The sequence below is a fragment of the Euwallacea similis genome, chromosome 8 (assembly GCF_039881205.1).
Source record: "Euwallacea similis isolate ESF13 chromosome 8, ESF131.1, whole genome shotgun sequence".
Classification (NCBI taxonomy): domain Eukaryota; kingdom Metazoa; phylum Arthropoda; class Insecta; order Coleoptera; family Curculionidae; genus Euwallacea; species Euwallacea similis.
This window is the reverse complement of record NC_089616.1, coordinates 1115052-1136353: the sequence shown is the minus strand read 5'-3', so window position 1 is coordinate 1136353 and position 21302 is coordinate 1115052. Positions and strand designations below refer to the sequence as shown.

General features: G+C 38.2%; 1 protein-coding gene across 2 annotated transcripts in view; it reads right to left on the bottom strand.

Moving 5' to 3' along the window:
* LOC136410483 (uncharacterized) overlaps positions 1-21302 on the bottom strand; it is a 111328-nt gene that overhangs the window by 4407 nt on the left and 85619 nt on the right. For both annotated transcript variants that reach the window (XM_066392660.1, XM_066392659.1), the window contains 2 exons: positions 6220-6580; positions 293-4817 (listed from right to left, as the gene is read on the bottom strand). In XM_066392660.1, coding sequence (XP_066248757.1) covers positions 293-4817; positions 6220-6539 — 4845 coding nt within the window. In that variant the 5' untranslated portion in view covers positions 6540-6580. The remainder of the gene's footprint in view (positions 1-292; positions 4818-6219; positions 6581-21302) is intronic.

The following is a 21302-nucleotide window of genomic DNA, read 5'->3' as shown; positions in this document are numbered from 1 at the left end:
CGAGGTGTTTCGGAATTCATGAAAATCTTAACCAGATCCAATTAAGATGAAATTTTTTAATGCTGGATAAAAGATAAATTTATATAATACCGATTCTCAGACGTGAATACGTTTAATGAAATATCAACAACGTGTATTTCCACTTTTTTAAATCCAAAAGTTAAAGGGAATTTTGAAGCTCGCTCTAACCACTCAAAAAAATATGTATAAAAAAACCACAAAACAAAACAAAAAAATGCGCCGCAAGTAAAAAATAGAGCAAAAATTCTGAAATAAGTAAAGGCAAACTTACCACATATCCCAATCGAGCTGCCCGATGCAAGTGCGACTCCCCGATGCCCTTATTCAGCACCCAGCTCTTGATTTCCTTCTGGATGTCGTCAATGGACTCCGGTGCTTTGGCCGGTACCAGTCTCTTCTTCTTCCGCTCAATATTACCACTGTCGAATTCTTCCTTTTTCGTTTTCTTCTTCTTTCTTATATAGTCGAAACCGGAGCTGAATTTCCTACGTATTTTGCCGTACTTGCTTTTCCGTCTGCCGGTCATCATGGCCTCTTCGCTGTCCAAAGACATCGTCTCCGAGCAGGCATCTGGGTCCTTCTTTACCACTAAATCAATTAATTTCTTGTTCTCTTCTTCGTCTTCTTCGAGAACTTCCTTCTTGATTTTCGCAGCAAGTTCTAAACTATTGTCAAAGTGTTGTTGGTTATTGTTGTTGTTGCTCCTATTGGTTTGATCTAAGGCTAGATCAGTTTTCTCCTTCTTGATTAAAATCTCCTCCAGGTTCTTGGAAAACGGCTCTAATTGTAGCATCACCTCTTTTTTAGCTTCATTAACGCAGGTATCAGGAGGAGCTGAGGCGGGCCGATCCTCCCCAAACACCTCCTTGATCGTAGCCCGTTGTTTCATGGCCCTCGTCTCTTTTCTAGTTCTAGAGGAGAGCACGATGGTGGTGAATTTATCGTGCATTCCCAAGATGTTATTTCCGCTATTTATGAACGCGTCCTTAAAATGATTTACTGTATCTTTTCTGAAGGGAAGAACAGCGGAAGTCGTGCTGATAACTGGGGCTGATAGACCCTTGGACTTTTCTGGAGATTTCTCTGAAAGCTCCACACTGGGAGTTGGGGTGGCCAAGAGCTCCACAGCATTCTCAGCTTTAGGAATAATTTTAGGAGAGTGATCATCCTTTCTCTTGTTCCTCTTTCTTCTCCCTCCGCACTTCTCCAGCAGTTTGTCCAATATGGACATATTTTCATTTCTAGTGTTCGGAAGACTCCTAATCGACGATGAGCCCTCGGAATCGTAATTGGTCTTGCTGAACACGTTAAAACCACTAATACTTTCACTGTCACTGTCCGCAAGTTCCGATTTAAAGCTCTTTTTGGTACTAATAAGAGATTCTTTCAGTTCCGTTTCTGTTGTTATAGACGTAGTAGGGGACTGAGGACAGGGATCTAGGTCTGGTAAAGAAGTGGACAATCGGTTGGATGGCCTAGTCGTTGGTATTAAACTAGGAGGCATTCGTAGAGATCTTTTATACTTATACACTCCTTCTTCCCATCCTGGGTAGAAGCCTGAACCGTCTCCAAATAAGGGTTTCTTTGCTGGGCGGATTATTGATATAGCGTCCACTGGCTTGGATGGAGTTTTCTCCGTTTCTTGAGGCTCCACAACTTTACCTTCACTCTTAGGTTCAGTTAAATCAGCAGCAACTTCAGATGTCTCTAGTTTTACGTTTTTAGTACTTTCTTTTTCGTTATCACTACTATCGCTGGACGAAACAATTTTACGGACTACACGATGCTTGTTGCGCACTATCATACAGCCCCCCGGCTTGATTTCGCTGTCCGAGAGATCACTATCGCTCTGAATCACGTTCTTGGTTAAGGGGGTGGCACAATTCTCCGCTTCTACAGCTTCAACCTTCAACAGCTCTTCATTACTGATACGCTCTATTGGTTCATCCTCTACTTCCACTTTAATCTTAACCGCTTCAATAGCCTCTTCACGAACGGCCTCTATTTTTACTTCAACTTCCAAAGGAGTCCTCCTGACTCGTTTAGCCGGCTTAGTTTTTAATTGTTCCAGGAATTTATCACAGATCGACCTGAAGATGTCGTCCTCAGGGCTTAGAGACCGTTCGAATGGCTCTATCTTAGTTTCCGCCTCCAAGCTAAGCAATGACGTTGAATTCTTTAAAGAATTCCTCCGATCCTTCCTCATAGCACCCAACGTTTGTCTCTCCAACACCGGCATTTCGTTTTCGTCTTCAGAGTCCGGAAAATCGAACACGGAAGTCTCGGAGGAGCTGCGCATGGACTTCTCCCTGCCGGGAATGTGCTCATGTTTTCCTGGGTCTTCTTCGTTTTTACTGAAGAGCCGCTTTCTTGGAGGAAAGACTGAAGGTTTTTCTTTGATCAACTTAGGGGGCCCACTAGGGACATTCGCGGAGGGAGGCAAGTGCATATTGGGTCTATTGGGAGATTTGATGGCGTCCTCCAAGAAAGCCTGAATTCTGGCGTCTCTAGCCGCATTCGTGTGGTTCTGTGCCAACTCTTTAAGTTCTCCTTTTGTCCGTATTCTAGCTGCTAGAAACGCGGCTAAGCCATCATAATCGTTGTTCAAATTGCTGTTCATGATAACTGTGCTCTCTTCATTTGACAATTTATTAATTGCCATCTCCGATGATGGAACCACCTTCGGTGGCATTTTACAAACATTAGGGTCAGGTACACTAATCGGTGTGAAGGGCGATACATTATTTCGATCGATGCCAGGTTTGGGCTGCAAGGGGGCCGTCACGTCTGTGCTCGGATGCTGCACATCACTTAACTGGTTCAAATCTTGCGCTTTTTGCTGCTCGATTTTCTTTTGCTCCTTGATTTCTATGCTATTTCTTAGCAAGCTCAGAACTCTCTTGTCAGCCCCGGACGGGGCATTCTGCTTCACTGCGGGGGCCAATGATTGTGTGGAATTGCTGAATCTAGAGACCGGATTTACATACAAATATTGTGAAGACTTTCCTGGAGGATTAAAGTAGCCTGGATAATTATGGCTGGACGAAGGTACGTAGTTTTGATGACCAACTTTCGGCTGCACATTCGGGGCCTTACCAAACGAGGTTTCTTGAGTATTATAGGCGGACTTTTGATTATAGTAATTATAAGCGGTAGTTCCATTCACCGGTACTTGTCCCACAGCCTTAGAATGTTGCTGCACCACCGACTGAGTGCGCTGCTGTTGGATTTGATGATGTTGCGCTTGCAGCTGCTGCTGCCTATGAGAAGTGAATTTCTCCTCGATTTGCAGATTAATAGACTCCATCCAATTATCAACTTTAGCCAATTTGGCTGGAATTGCTGGGGATACCACTTGACCAGGGCGTTTGGCTGTTAAACCGTCAGTCTGAGGCATGAATTGCCGCGTATTAGGTACGCTGCTAGGATACTTATTCTTGTACAGGTACTCCGGCTGTTGTATGGGTGAGGGCTGTTTCATATAGGACGCTATCACGCTTTCTTGATAGCGCCTCATCGATTGCTCATCCACAGGTTTCGATGCCGTCCAAGTGTTGGAATGTTTGGAAGAAGCTGATAAGTTGAAATTCGGTTGGAACTCCACCTTCGGCGCAGTCACAGTGGGCGGCTGAGATCTCTGGTTGAAGCTGCGCTCTATGGTGTTAACGTCCAAAGTGGGATAGCTGTGACTCAGTGATTTATTCGGACCGTATCTGTTCCGAGAAGCCTCCCCTTCAGTAGAATCAGCGGAGGACTTCACAGTTTTCACGGATAAATCTAGGGGGCTCTCCTTCCTCTGCTTGATCACTGATGGGTTAGCTGCAACACTCAGCATCTCGCTCTGAACAGAATTTGGCTTCAGGTAACTAACGTTTTGATTGGGCTCGCTTTTAACAACGTTCAGCAATCTTTGCTGCGAGGAATAGTGACTTTGATTATTATTTGGAATAGTGTTTGTACTGGTCATGATGACATTCGTATACGTCTGAGTAATGACCGTGGAGGCCTGACGGTTATTTTGATTGTAAGAACTGAATTGATTGTAACTGGTAGCACTGGATACCGGAGGATTGTAAGACTCAGATCTAATAACAGTTTTCCCGTACTGAATTGTGGGGGTGTGGCTTGGATACGAGCTAGGAAAAGGTACTTTAGGACGGGGCAATACGCTCTTAACAGGATCCTTGGCCTTATTCGAATGATAACTGGAAACTGCAGCTATAGGAGGCAGGTTATGCGTCGCCCTGTAAGGCGTCTGCTCCCCGTGGTACTGCCCATTGCTAGGCTTCAATGGAGCACTGGCCTGCATGGGCACAGAGGAACTTTGCTTATTACCGCTGTAATAAGAATGCTGCGCAGATTGCATTTGCTGAGTCTGAGCAGTACCATAATACGCCCGGTTTTGATGATAAGTGTACTGACTCTGCGATGGTACCGGAGGCCTAGCAGGTTGCTGATAGGGTGCCATATTTGTTAACTGTTCCCTGGAAGACGGTCTGGACAAGTGTGGATTGGTCGATGGTTGATAGCTGGAGCTGCCAACGTTAGGCTGTTGGTGGTACTGTTGACTAGGGTGCAGGTCACGGGACTGGGGTCTGGTGAACTGGAAAGTAGTCTGCGACGCGTGCGCCATCGAGTGGTGGTCTTGGTTTGGCTGTTGTGGTGGAGGGTATGCATTATGGTATTGTCTGGGACCTTCTTGGTACGGCAGAGACGAATGTGATGGCGGTCTTGAGCCGGATGAACTATGGGAAGAAGGTCGTTGTTGGAGTGGTGTGCGTTCCCGGGTAGGAGTCCTGAGGAGTAAGAGGAAAGTATAAAATACTCGAGTTCAATGGCAATATTAGACATTGCTTTTTCATCAAACAGCTTTTCAAAAGTGAACTAGGGAATTACAAGAGTTGCGCTACCGGCAAAAACAATTCAAAATCATCAATAACTCTGCAAAAAATGATTTAAAGACTTAATCGTCCTGTACACAAAATTGATTTTAACTTGTAAACAATATTCCTGTATGTGATTATTTATTTTTGAATTTTTTTACTAAGATAGAAATGATAAGTTCGGTGCGGCAAAAAGTAGAAAAACCTTTTTTTAATAACTTTTTTATATTTACAATGACTAGTATCTAGTTGCGTATTTTTTATTTTTGATCACGTCAATGCATTTAACTTCCATTGACTTGATCAGTTTATTAATGAATTGGATAGTTATAGAAACCCATGCTTCTTTCCATACATAGAACAGTTCGTCTTCATTTTTAAATTTGCCTGGATTTTGTTGGCGTAATTGCCTAATTGATCCCATAGGTTTTCAATGGGGTTCAAATCAGGACTCTGCGCTGGCCACTTCAACATTCAAATCTCATTTTGTGCAACCCAACGTTTAACGACCCCAGCAGTATGCTTCGGGTCGTTATTATGTTGAAATGACCGAACGGCATATTCGGTACTACTCTGTACAAAAATTCTGGAAAACTGTTCAAATAAATTGCAATAACAAAAACGTTTCTCTACTTTTTGTCGCACCGAATTTATCAATTATTTCCCTTTTAATGAAAAAAATCGAAAATAAATATTTATATACAAGAATATTATTTACGAGCTGAAATCAATTTTGTATACAGGATGATCAAGTATTTAAATCATTTTTTGCAGAGTTATTGACTGTTTTGAATTGTTTTTCCACTTTTTGCCAATAATGTGCATGAATATTCTGGGCTCATGGCTCTAAGCGTTCTCAGTTCTCATTTCGGCCACACAAGAAGACATTAGGTGGCTTACAGGTGTCGAAAGTAACAGTAATTGTTTGAAGTACTCATTTTGCATTCTTTAAGATTGTAGACATTTCACTGCTTAGCGAAGTCTCAATTCCGCAAAAGGGGCAAATTAAGGGTCCGAGGGTATAAGAACAACCAAAGTAATTCAGACCCTGTGTGAAAACCGGCCACACAGAATACCCAGCAGACCAGAAAACCTGGTCGCGGCGCGACAATCGGCAAGGTGAAGAAATGCCTAGCATTGAATGGTTGAGAATAAGATGCAGGCTCACTGAGATTACTGTGTGCTGGTACGCAATCATACCATTTAGTTTTGTTTGTCGTGTACCCTCCACATGATCCAAAAATCTGCTGGCTACCCACGACAGTCGCTTTCCCAATCAGCGACTATACAAATAGCTACGTGAAGAATGTCTCACCTGCTTCCTTCGGATGGGCTATGCTGCTGGATCCAATGGCCGGAACTCGAAGCGGACGCATTAGCAGTTTCGGCCCCATAGTGCTCGTTGCTTTGTTGGTAGTACCCTTGCTGTTGCGGCTGACAGTGACCGTGTTGCTGCACCTGATGCTGCGGTTGCTGTTGCTGCTGCTGCTGCTGCTGCTGCTGCTGTAGATTATGCTGAGATCGCTCGTGGTGCACATTCTGCTGGAAGTAGGGGCCAGCCGCCGCACTCGCCGTCGGCAGCCCCTGGAAGTATTGACGCGCCCCCTCCAATACGTTCGTAAAAGACACATCCATAATCTGCAGGTGTCAACCTGCAAACCGGTAGTTTTCAGTGTCTGAAAACAGATAAAACATCGTCAAAAAGACAATAAACGTCGAGGGCGAAGCTGAAATGCCGCATCAATCCTCTGTCCAGTTCAGACAATTACTTTGGGGTAACGGTACGTGGGTTATTTGCTCTGACAGCATAACTTTGGTGATTGATTTTGCACTTTTGAGCCGCCCAGGCTAGTTTAGCGGAAGCTGGCCCCGATGTGGCTTTTCGACAATTCTCTTTGTGTTGCATATGCAGTCCCCATGATATTTGCGCTTGCCAGTAACGTGGAGAATCCAATTCTGTCCCTTGTGGCCCGAATGGCAGAGACACGTCCCGAATAGATTCGTTTCTTATGTTGCTGTTAAACAAAATGTAGATTCGACCCAGAAACGAGAGATACCACTCTTATCTCGAAACAAACAACCTGCGTCATATTAAATATTATTAATTGTGTCCTTGCGTGTGTTTCGTTACACACAGGGAAGATTAGGTTGTATCGGATTGTGTTACATATTGAGAAAGGTCAAGCGATTCGCTTGTAGGTCGTGCTTACGTAAACAGGCTCCTGCACTATTGAATATATAAACACCACCGCAGTCCATTGTTCGTGAATGTAATTTACACTCGTGTGTGCAATGGAGACAACTTGAGGCTGCAGCAGCAGAATCAAAGATGAGTTTAACGGTTGTTGGGGCCAAGACAATGAACACGGTCCGGTAATAAGAGCCCCGCCCGAGGGGGAGGGCGTATGAATTTGTTAGCTCAGGTATATGATCTAACACGTTTGCATCCGCTGGACACTCGTCCAAGATCCCCACAGTAGCCCTTCCGTGGCCGCAAGTGTAGCAAATCTACCTGGGTCAAAGACTATAATACCTTACTATAAACCCCAGTTTACCCCTCACGTAATTTACTCATTACCCGGCTTGTAACGTTAATGGCCAATACCGCAGGTGTAATGTAGTACAATATTGTACAAGGTGTCTTATTTTCGTTGTAATCGTGGGATATCTCGGTTATTAGCAAAGGTATGGAGATCCGGTTTTCGCGAACTTATGTCACACTTTAGTGAAACTAATGATAACGTCGACAGAATTAGTCAAGCTATCTTGGTTTTTACGCTACGGGGCGTTTTTGAAAATATTGCATTTTGGGCCCCCCTATAGTTTGAATGTGCGTCAAGTTATTGTAAATGTAAAAACGTCGTCGGATAGAGGTTTTTACGTAAAATCCAGTGGCGTACTCAGATTTTATTTATAATTCATGCTTTTAGAGATATGAACCAAACTCATGTTTTTTTTTTTACAATAAGACACCCTGTATATTTTTTGCTATTCGGATTTCCCTAATTTTTCCGATTCCAAAAACATAAAACTCGATATGGTTATTTCAAATAATAATGTCACAAATTGACATTTTCTGAAAGTGGTCTTTATGTATGGCGTGCCATGATTAAGAATCGACCATATTTAAATATACAGGGTGAGTCAGAAAGAATGGGCCAACACTAAACTGGAGATCTTAGTCACCAAAATATTGTGATTGAGCTAGGTCAACATGGCTTATAACAATGTCACTGGTTTAAGAGATACAGTATGTTCAAAGCTTTTCTTCTGAAATATCTCAACAATTAAGAAAGTTTTGATAGTCTCAATCTGAAAATTGGTAATTTTATCTTTTTTGGTGTGAGAATTACGAATTTTAAGGTTATTTTGACGTTGCTCCTAAAGGGTGCTGGTTCCACCGTATTATTTAAGTAATTTAAGACATTTTTTTTTCCTGTTCAGCCATACTTAAAACAAGTCGAGAATTTAAAAAAACGCTCAATTCTACAGAGAAAATATACTTTTGTTTAGGTTATCTAAACCTATTGGTTTTTAAGTTATTTGCATTTAAAAAATTCAACGTATTTTGTTATGATTTTTTTTATTCTAAAAAAAAGGAAAGGCACGGAGAAGTAATCAAAGCAACAATAACTAACAATAACAAGCATTGGTAATACTGATAATGACAAATTTTAAATCAAATGTTGGAAGTGTCCACTACCTACCTCAATATATTTTAAAATGCACTTTTTAAATGCCTCTGAACGTTAAACAAAATTTCTCTATTATTTTTAAATATATTCGCGGTTTCTTGTGTTATCTGCCGCAGCTCCTGAAGAATATGGAAATGAACGAAAAAAGAAAAACAAATCTTAGCACAACGCATTGAACATTTTAAATGTAAATTATTTAAAAACTGATAGATTTAGACAACCTAAACAAGAGTACATATTCTCTGTAGAATTGATCATTCTTTTAAATTCTCGACTTGTTTTAAATATGGTTCAACAGGTAAAAAAAATATCTCAAATTACTTAAATAATACGGTGAAACTAGCGTCTTCTAAAAGCACCGTTAAAATAACCTGAAAATTCGAAATTTTCACACAAATAAACATAAAATTATCAATTTTCAGATTTATACTATCAAATCTTTCTTAATTATGGAGAAATTTCTGAACAAAATTTAAACTTTGAATACACTATATCTCTTAAACCAGTGACATTGATATAAGCCATGTTGAGCTGGCTTAATCACAATATTTTGGTGATTAGTGTTGACCCATTCTTTCTGACTCACCTTGTATATAATTCATATATTTATCTTAGACTTCTTTTTATGGAGGTATTTAAAAAACAGGACTTATTGAAGATAACAAGAAAATATGGATGGTTCACGGATTGCTACAGAGGAAGCTTTCCAACACCTAGAAAGACACCTGGTAATAGTTTTAAACGGCTTAAACAGAATATCCAAAATATATGAAAAATGTTTAGAGGTGATCGGAGGTCAGTTTGAACATTTGCTTTAATTTACATCATTATGCAGTTAAAAAAAAAATGGTAAATTTGTTTGTGCTAGTAATATATTCATATTTTAAAAATAAGATTATATGTTGGGCCCTTTCATAATGCACACTGTTAATTACATTTTAACTGTTAATATAGTTATTAACAATTATAATCGTCACTAATTATTTTGTTTTAAATATGGCCGCCTCTAGTAACTATTCTAGCAGAAAAAGTTAATTTGTGACATTATTATTTGAAATAATTATATCGAGTTTTGTACTTTTAGAATAGGGAAATATTAGGGGAATCAGAATAGCTAAAAATATACAGGGTGTTCTATTTTAAAAAAACATAAGTTTTTGAGGAAAACCTTTTTTTTTAAATTATTTAATATTATTAAATTATTTTTTTATTAATTTTTAAATTAATTATAAATAAAATCTGAGTACGCCACAGGGTTTTACGTAAAAATCTCTATCCAATACCGTTTTTATATTTTCAATAACTTGACGCATATTCAGACTGTAGGGAGGCCCAAAATACAATATTTTCAAAAACGCTCTGTAATGTAAAAACTAAGATAGCTGATCAATTCTATCATTAGTTTCATTATCATTATCATTAGTTTCACTAAAATGTGACATAAGTTCGCGAAAACCGCATTACTATGCCTTTGCTAATAACCGAGATATCTCATGATTACAACGAAAATGGGACACCTTGTACATACAGAGCGTCCGGGAAGATCTTGTCATAAATTCTAGGAGTTATGGAGAAGGCTAAAATAATGCCAGCACTTCATATAAAAAAGTTCCTAGCGGCCTTCGTTACCAAGTTATTCGCTCTCAACGTAAGAAGTTAAAAACAGTATTTTTGTTGTAACTTTCAAACAATTTTCATGGTAACAATGAAAGTTAGGCGGTTTAAATAATTCATGGTCTTGCTTACTTTCATGTGTAAACAGATGTTTCACATGTTTTCCTTATACGGGGTAAGTCAAAATTTCTCATTTAAACTCGTGAATTTTTTTAGTGAGTCGATGAACTTAGTTTTTTTTCACAGCTTAATTTTTTCATAACTTTCCTGCAAAAAAGATATACCTCGCTTTAATCGGTAACTTGTACCGCTTTTGAGCAAATCGCGTTTAATTATCGACACGCACCATACATGCCAACAATTTGAAATAAAATAAAATAGGTGTTTTTATTATAAAAAATGGCATGTATTGCAGCTAAAATGATCAACAATGTTCAATATGAGCACCTTGAACTGCAAGGCAGTATCTTCGACAGCATCACCTCCTACAAGTCCGAAAATTAGATGCATATCTGCACGCTCTTTGTTGCTGAACTCTATGGTATTGTTGAAATAACTAATGTTGATGACACTGAATATTGTTGATATTGAATGTTGATACGAACATTTTTGATAATTTTAGCTGTAATACATATAATTTTTTACAATAAACTGCTACTTCATTTGATTTCAAATTGTTGGCATGTATGGCGCATATTGATAATAAAATGCGATTTTCTCAAAAACGATACAAGTTACCAGTTAAATCAAGGTATACCTCTTTTGTAGGAAAATTCTGGAAAAATTAAGCTGTGAAAAAACCAATTTCGTCGGCGCACTAAAAAAATTCACGAGTTTAAATGAGAAATTTTGACTTCCCCTGTATAAGGAGAACATATGAAACATCTGTTTACAGATGAAAATAAGAAGGATTATGAGTTATTTAAACAGTCCAGTTTTAATAGTTACCATGAAAATTGTTTGAAGGTTACAGCAAAAATACTTTTTTTTAACTTCTTTGAGAGCAAACAGCTTGGTAATGAAGGTCACTAGGAATTTTTTTATATCAAATATCATCATTTTAGCCTTCTTTATAACCCATAGAATTAGTGACGTGACCTTTCCGGACACCCTGTATATCTGCACGATGTTTTGAAGAAACGTGTCTCATAAAGTCAAGAATTATAATTCCATCAAAGTGTGGTTCTTGGCGAATTTCGTCAAATTTAGTCACTAAGTTCTATAATTTAACTGCATTTAATGATGGATTATTCATTTTCTCTTCTGTTATGCTTGGGAATAACGCCCCACACAGAAGTAGGAGTTGTTGAAGTGGTGGAATCGTACGCTATTCTCAGTTAAAACTAACTGAGAATAACGTTCACTCTTTATTAAGGGCTCGGACGAAAACCCTTATTAACGTTTCGGCTGAGGAAAGACAGTTTTTGTGGTTTGAGGTAAGTGATTGATCGTTATATCTAATTTAACCTGTCTGGTTTAAAACGTTATTATCTGTGTTGGTGATCACTTTAACTGGTATTTGGTAGTGTTGAGGGTCTTTTTATGTGGGAGAGGTTGACTTCTTGTTTAAACACAGGTATGTAAGTGTTACCCATGTTTACTGAACCAGGGGCCACACATCGGCTTTCTATTCGGACAAAAACCTTTGTTACGTCCAGGCCCAAATAAAGGAAGAACGTTATTCTCAATTAGTTTTAAGTGCAGGTTCCACCGTTACAACAATCCCTACTTCTGTGTGATAGGTATTATTTCCAGACAAAATGAAAGAAATACAGGGTGTTCTTAAATAGGTCCAAATAAGACGATTTTTCGTTTACACAAAAGTCGCAATCGCTTCGTTATTGAAACACCGGGTATTAAAATTAACATTCCATAAATCAGAAGATGAACAAGTATACAGGACGTTCCTGAATATCATGTACATACAGAAGGAGGTAATTCTTTAGATTATTCCGTGACTAAAAGTTCATATAAGCATAGATGCGTAAACGCTTTGTTACCCAGCTACAGGGTGTTCAAATTTTAAAAAAGTAAGTTTTTCCTTCATAGCCCCCAAAGTTTTTGAGATATTTAGCTAAAATTTAAAATATAGTTTACGAAGTAGGACTTACATAATTAGGCATATCAAATAGTTTTGATAATCTACAGGGTGATATTTTTTCAGGAGTTTGTTTTCTCTCGTTAAACTTTTTTGCGATTCGCCACTGATAGAATCTAAAATACAAAATGACAATTTCATCTCATTTAGAAACTTTTTGGTCTGTCGTACTTTTTTCGTATCTGCGTCGGTTATCGGGAAAATAGTAAAAAACGATTTTCTGTAATTCGCCAGATGAGATTAGAATTTGAATGATCTTAAATAATAGCTTAAATAATAATAATAATTAGCTTAACAAGGAAACTACGTTACAGCAACTGTCGAATGTGAAAATTGAAATTCGAACACCCTGTATATAGATAATAAAGCGTTTGCTGACCTATGTTTATATGAACTTTCAGTCTTGAAATAAACTAAAAAATAACCTCCTTCCATATGTACATGATATTTAGGAGCACCCTGTATATTTGCTCATCTTCTGAGTTATGGAATGTTAATTTTAATACCCTGTGTTTCAATAACAAAGCGATTGCGATTTTTTGTGTAAATGAAAAATCGCCTTATTTGGCTAAGCAATGGCCTCCCAACATATTTGCGCGCCTTCTTGTAACACCCTGTGCAAAATTCACTATAGTTGAATATTTTATTGATGTATCAATTTTCCCAATGGAAAGCTTTTTGATCAGGAACTAAAGTGCGGCTTCGTTAATTCAATATGAATTTTGTTCGGAGAGTTAATGCAGATTAGATTTAAACAATTCTGATGGCTTTTATCCACTTATGTTGATATGATCATGATACAAAAGTTGATATTGACATGTTCATTGGTAGTAAAAGCTCGGTACATATATTCGATTTTTAGTGTGAATAATGAAGTCAATTGGTTCGTTTTAGAAGTGCTACCGCTGCGGTACTCTCGAATGTACAGAGTGTTCCGAAATATCCCCAGCTTAGGGAATAGCCGTTTTGTCCGCAGAATCTTGGTTGGGGTAGAAACTGCCCTAAATACAATTCCTGTTCGACCATTGAAGACGTACCCACGCACAGCGTGAGACGTTCCTACCCAAACACAAGACACACAGCAACAAAAGAAAAATTTAGTCACTTTTATTATGACACCGATTTATAGGTAGGTAACGAAGCTTAAGTGAGGTAATGACCTCATTATTACTCCATCAACATAATTATAGTTTTCGACTCTGTGGGCGATTCCAACTATTTTCCATGCGATGGCCTGCGCTACATCAATTGAGATATCTCAATTGACATATATTCTCTCAATGATTTAACTGTTTTCAAAGATAAGATTATCTCTAGATCTGAAATTCGCATTATTGTCTTCCACCTCTTCGACGCAATTTAGTTACCGGTAGAAATATAGTTTGTGGGAAAACTCTTATTGGAGCTTGTTTGCTCGTGGCGTATTGTTTCTAGGTCACGAGAACGGCAGGAGCCGTCTTTGACCCGAGGCGGAGTTTACGTACGGCCATTCTTCCATATTACTTTTGTATTCAAATCTATTATTTGTGAAGTGAATATATTATTACTGAATCTAGATTTTATTAATGATGGGGTTAGATCGGGATCTGTCTGGTATTATGTTTCAATAAGGCGTGCTGTTGTTTTGACAGTTTGGTAATGGGGCCACGTTGAGGCTTATCTTTGAACCTTCATGGCCATATGGTTGACCGCCTCGAGCGCAGCTCTTTCGCTAGGTGTCGATCCAATCGGTGGAAGTGACGAAGAACCAAAAATAACTGATTACGTGACTAGGTTGGAAATGTGTAGTTTTGCGTAACGGGAGATTCCGATTCGATCATTCACTATGGCGTCTATTATGGCATTATAGAGTTATACCAAAGAGCATTTCTTGCGCGCACGAAGTGTTGTAATTTTACCGTACGATGAAGAGATCATAAGAAATTATTGCTCGATTGAAAGTTCCAGGTTAAACCTAATATCTGGAAGTACACACGATTCCGAATTGAGTTTATTTTCACTGTTCATTTTCCGTCGCTCCCTGCAAACAAGCGTTTTATGTATGGCATTGGGAGAATTTTCTATTATGTTCGGCAAAATAAAGACGCTTGAGCATTTTCTCTACCTCCATAAAACGTTTTAATGACCCACAACTTTTCTTCCAAACAATAAAATTTTTGATGACTACTGATCTGACTGAAATTACTGAAATCGCGTAGAAAATGACTGTTGACAATTTAATCGGAATCAGCAGAGGTAGACACTTCGACATGCAAAGATTTCCCAAAATCCAGATTGAAATTACGCCTTATAGAAGAGTTAGTCTACATGCATACAGTGTGTTCATTTAGAACTTACCACCCCGACTATCGTAAAAACGGAAATACTTGTGAAAGTACTGAGTAAAGTGGTTCTTCAGGCTGCGAGGGGGAATACATTAAAAATTATCTCAGTAAACCTAATAGTCACCCCTCGCCGTCCCGCCACCCTCACTTGAAAATTTTAAATGGCACCTCCACCGAGTTGCACCTCATATTAAAGGTAATTAAGTGTACAAAATATCGCTGGATTAAGACATTCAGTTTGTCAAAGCGTTTCACATATATCTTATAAGTGTTTTATATCTAAAGCCTGTTTAAAAAAATGTAAATCCTAACCTTCGATTTGAAACAAAGTAGCAAGTATTATTTACTGTTTCTGGAAAGCTCTTGGCAAGTAGAATATAACTAACAGTTAACATACAGGGTGTCGCATTCAAGAAACCTCAATTTTGGTAATTTTCTCATAAATAGGGACATCTGGAAAAAATTGAGTACGCCACTGGCTTCTGCACAAAAAATGTGTAAGATTCCGTTTTCACCTAGTTGATAACTTAGAAGATAACTGAATTACAATGGGTGTCTGAAAATGCACAATTTTCAATTTCACCCTGTGTTTCAAATATCAAGAGGGCCATGATAAATCTGCGGCATCGTTTGTTTTACAAGAAAGCGTCGAAAATTGGACACCCTGTATATATACAGTCGATGATCGATACGAGCATACATATAAATTCAAACTCATTTCTAATCCATATTTTTTCGAAATTTCCTGGATTTCAAGAGTTTTTTAAATAATATCAAAAAAATTCAATATCAAGACGCAAACCCCGTTTTTAAAATCCGAAAAAAAAAAAAATTAAAAAATATTTTTTAACTCGCGTAGTTCTTGCAATACGTATTTAGAAATCCTAAGAAATTTTAACGAGCTTTTGGGCAATTAGGGCAGTATGTTTTAGGGCAATTAGAAAAAAAAGGAGAAACCATAAGGAAGCATCGTATCAGTCATTTGCGGAAAAACCCAAAGTTTCCTCCCAATTTCGGTGATGAGTTTCCTCAAAAGGCTGAGTTGATGGTTGCTGGAAATTTCAATGTTTTCCTTGTCATGCTTTTCAGGGAACATCGCGTTATGTGCGTGTAAGCACGAACATGCACGGCATGCTGCGTGTGTACTATTTAGTACAGGGTGTCCCATATTTGATTCTCAATATGGGGATCTCGGAAACCGTATAAAACACAGAGTCGGTTAAATGGAGGCAAAGTTGTGTCTTTATGAGAGGAGTACTTTATCTTTTTAATTTTTTTAATATTCCAATTGCTTCTGGAGATATCCGGAAAAACCTAAAATTCCTATTTTATTTTTTTCTGCTTTTAATTATAGAGGAATATGAAAATGACAACACTTTCTTAAGACATTTTTTCCCGTACTACAACATGAAAATAGTTTTTCAGAAGTGCGACGTTTCGGTTTTTCAATATCATCATCAACTTTTTTTTTCAAATAAGGACTTGACTGTTTTATTATGAATTCGACTACTTATTGATAATTGAAAAACAACTATGTGCCACATTTGCCAATTTGCAACGTCTAGATCAAAAATATTCATTCTCAGGAGAAAGAATGCCTCAACATTTTCACGTTCTGCATTGATGCATCTTACTTACTCAACTTTTATGGTAGAAATTGAAAACCTCTATGTTAAAATGAATAGCTCAATAAATGTCAGATCACATGACAGGCATAGACGCGTTACAGTTGGTGTCACAGACGCGGCCTACTTGTCTACTTTATTTATATTGTTATTACTAAACCGAATATTTCCAAATAAATGAACGGGTAACCTTGGTGCGGTTCATTGGCCTGCCCACAGTCCAGACCTGAATTAACAATCAGCATGTTTTAAATATATTTTAAAAATCCTAACAATGAATATTTTTGATTCAGACGTCGCAAATCGGCAAGTGTGACACATGTTGTTTTTCAATTATCAATGACTGGCTGAATTTGTGAAAAAAAAAGCGGTCAGGTCTCTATTTAAAAAAAAAAAGTTGATGGTGGTATTGAAAAGCCGAAACGTCGCATCTTCGAAAAACTATTTTCATGTTGTAGTGCGGGAAAAAGTGTAATACCTTAAGAAAGCGTTTTCCATTTTCATGTTTTTCTGCAATTTAAGGCAGAAAAAAAATAGCAATTTCCGATTTTTTCGGATATTTCTCTCGAATATCAAATCTCTTGGGAAATCTGTGTTTCTGTGTTTCTTAAGGATCTCTTCGCATCTGTTATTTTAACAACGTTTCTGGGTCGCCTGCTGCATTCCTCCTCGTAACCCACCCTTGAAATCTAAACTCTAGTAAAATTCCAACTTCTATGGCTAATTGTAGTAGACAGTGATTGCTTTTCAAGTAGGAACTATTAAGGTGCTATTTATTTTACACATATGTGCGATGAAGCCAATAAGTAGAGACACGTGTCGCTGTTATCCTCTTTATATTTCTCATTGAACGCTCCATTCCTTTTGCGGGCTGGCCACTAATTCTTTCTGTATTTATCTATATAAAACTTTTCCCATTTTTAACTATAATTACTACTACTAAGGTATAATCTCCTTGAAGCTCGATAACTGACATCATCATAGAATGCTTCAGAGATCCCTCACAATTCATTAAGTCATCAGATTGTGGACTCGGCTGGGAGTGCTGTGAATACATGATATATGAAACCGTCCTTTTAAGGATACAGGGTGTTAATTAAGTATGCAGATTAATTTTCAGCAAGAATCTTTCAAGAAAATGAAAATTAAAAAATTATTAATTGTGTGTCGTACTATGCACCTTGTCCACGGAGCGGCTTACGGCAATGTTTACACCGCAAGACGGACGCCATTTCTTCATTGAGTGTCTCTAAACGTCGTGAAAGTTTCAAAAGGACATCGCATTTGCCAGAAATTCTGCAGCAGCGCGAACAGCTGAGATTAAAGAAACAATAAAATCGAAAGAAAATCTTCAAATTAGTACCCGAAAAACTGCTAATGATATATCCACTTTGTAGCAAATTTTAAAGGCTTAGCAGCTTTATTCTTATAAAAGCGAGCTTTTCACAGATGAGCTTCAGAATAACCATATTTGGCCTACATAGGATCCGCAAGCTCTTGTAGAAAATTATCTTTGAGTATGTACAAATATTGAGTGTACCTCAACATTTGTGTTGGAATTTTCGATAATCACCTTATTATTACTTACCAAAGGTTTTTGGAATACGATCTTTCTGAACATTTAGAAATTGACGTTGGGTTAAGGACCAGGCTGGTCTACCACCACACTTTAGTTCAGTTACGAGTCAATTTCTGACGGCAACTACTCTAACTGTTGAATAGGACGAGCAGTATCGCATGCATGACCTCCGAGAACACCCGACATAAACCCTTTAGATATTTTTTGTGGGGTCACTTGAAGTCGCTACTATTACTACTTAAAAAGGTCAAGAAACTCATTCATTCTTTCCGTTTCTTTATTGATCTGAGTAAATTTAGTGACGTGAACCAAACTTGGATCAACTAACTCGTTGTGTCTAAGAATGTAGCACGCACTACGGCCCACTAAACTATACGGTCATTTGGCCCAAAAGGCGATTTTACAGAACCCACGTGTGTATTTTATTTACAAGGCGGTAATTTATTACCCCGGCCATTCGTGCCGGGGGTTTACGTATTCGCATGAGTAGATCGATACTTGGGGGGTAATTAAAATCGCCCATACGGAATTTATATGTTAATATTTGGATAATGACAGTCGTTTACCAGTTCATTCAACACCAGCTATTTACACGCGATCTAATTTTAACTTAAGAAGTTTATTTTTAGAAGAAAGTTTAAACAGTATTGTTTTGCGGCGATTTTATTTTGTGTTTATTTATTTTTGAATATTCATGTGAAGCACCCTAAAGCTTGCGAAGGAAGAAAGTTCTGGGAAGACAGCCGTCAGGTCGAATAAAATGCTCTAAGACTGGCAGAACATGAACTTTGAAAACCATTTTGGAGTAAATTCATATACGAGAGGAGGAAAATGGGATGTATAATAATTTCATATTTTGTTTGCGTGGGATACATATTGGGAGAAGGGCCGCCGACATGAAGGTCAGTTCCTCGATTCTATGGGTATGAAAGCTGGTCGTAAATTAAAATGGACCGCTGAATCCTCCTGGACGACTGGACTTTTTAGGCCAGATTCAGTATTAGCTTTACATAAACACGTTTCTCGTACGAACCCTGAAATATTTGCACATCTCCGTCACTAACGCCTTTATGGCCGAACAGAAGCTTTTCCTTCGCTGGAGGCTGTTTCAATATTTCAAAATCCCGTCTAAAACATATGTAAATTGCTTAAAAGAGAAACGCCTGCGACTTTCGCTAAGCCACCAAGGCAAAATAGCTGTAAAGATCAAGTTCACATCACATAAACACATTCATTCGGTCGGTTTTGTGAAATCTGGGTCAGATCCGATGCGTCCGCGACGCAGAAACTTTTCCAGTTAAAATCGAATCACGTAACTTAAACGCCTGTTCAATTTGCCACTTTATTGAGAGAAATTACGTTTAAGTTTCTACGAATCTGAACCTGGAAAACTTTGGCTTTAATTTCGCGTGAAGCAGCCGTTAAAAACGACGATTGTATTGTGGCATTTTGCAACGAAAAGAAGCAGTCATATCGCAATTGACTGTAACTGCTTATTTATTACCGTTATGTCCATCGGCAAGAAGCCCCGTAGTCCACAGCCCATTAGCCCAGAACGAATAAACCATGGCACATGCATGTAAATTGAACCCACGACATGAACAACGTTGCGTCGCAGGACTTAATGGAAATTTCACATTTCGACAGCATTGGCTGAGGCCCATTCAAGTAGGTAAACGGCCGTACATTACATCAGGACTAACATTGCTATTTTATTTCCCTTCGGCAGCATATATCGATTTTTCGCAACACGGTGGAAAGTTGTATATATCAAAGCATAATATAGGACGGATGGCAGAAAATCTTCCCTGTGAAACTTTCCCCAGCGGTGGAGTTCGTTTGTTAGGGGTGCCAAACACGAGGGTTAAATCCGTTTGCATGTTCGGGATACCAAACGATTTCATTAAATATAAAATATAAGGCTTTTTTTGCAGTTTAAATTGTTCGATTAAACAGTATAAAGGGTGTCCATTAAACATACGGCAAAAATTCGGGCGATTATCCCCTGGATTATTCTAAGAGTTTTTTGTTCTTTGAGGATTTTTAAAAAGCCTCTGCGCTCCGAAGGTACACAGCGAGAAACATTTCCAACAATAGCAACATTTTATTACTAAATATTACATAAAGCTCTTAATCTACAAGAACCGTTGAAAATAACTACCTCGAGTAAAGTAGCTATTATGAGGTCCACCTCGACCAATCCATTTCTTGAGAAATTCGTTTCATCGGTAAAAAAGAATCGTCGTCGATGTGGACATCACTTACGGCCTGCTCGATCTCCGGACTTAAATCCCCTGGATTACTTCCTATGGGGGCATCTAAGGTCATTAGTTTATAATACTCCGATGGAAAATGTGGAAGATTTGAAAAATCGGATCATTGTGGGTGTAACTCAATAAGAAACGACTCTGATGTTTTTGAGAGAGTTCGGCAGTCAATGAGGGGAAGAATAGATTCTTGCACCCTAGCTGTTGTTATTGTCAAAATTTTTCCTCCTCCTGCATCTTCGAAACAAAGAGTATTTTCAAAAATCATCAAAGGACAAAATATTCTTAGGATAGACCAGAGAATAACCCTTTGAATTTTTGTCGTATGTTTAATGGACACCCCGTATAAATGTATTTTATGCCTTTAAGGCGGGTTGTTAATATTTCTTTTATTTTGTTTGGGACTAACGCCTCAAACACACGTAGGGGTTCTTAAACGATGCAACATCTTAAAATACGTATGGACCATAGTTTATTTATATATAGTGGTGTGCAAAATAATAACAGCGCTAAGACCAGTTTTGCAGAAGGTTGATTATTAACTTCGGTAATGCTTTTCGGGAATCATAAATTTCAAGCCTTCTCACGATACTCTATCAGGCCTTGAATGAGTATAATTATAGACAGTTTATGTTGAAACCTTTTTGGGATTCCCCTATTTATGTGAATTTGATATTTATACACCTGTGCAAAAGATTAGCAGTGTTGACTGTAGTACGCATTAAAATACTACGTAATTTCATTCTAGAATTAATTTAACGTTTTAAAGTTTTCATTTAAGGTAAACATAACTTAAGTAGTAAGGTTCAACTGTACATTGACGATTTTTAGTCGAAATACTATGGGTAGAAAAGTTCATTGTACGACAGAAATGCGGAACAGGATTTTAGCACTTAGAAATTAAGGGAAACGTTATAAATTTATTCAAAATGTATTAAAATGTTCCGCTAAAGTAATCAGCAATGCCGTACAATTTGTAAAAAAACCGGAAACGCGAGGTAGAAGAAGAAAAACCACGTCAATAGATGATAGACAGAGTACAGAGGGTGATGAAAGTGTCTCCTTTCTTAACATCTAAGCAAATAAAAACACAAATTGGAGTTAACGTGAGCATTTTTACAGTACGGAGGCGATTTGTTGAAGGAAATTTACGTGGGAGATGTCCAAAGAAAGTTGCTGAATTAACTCACAGACAG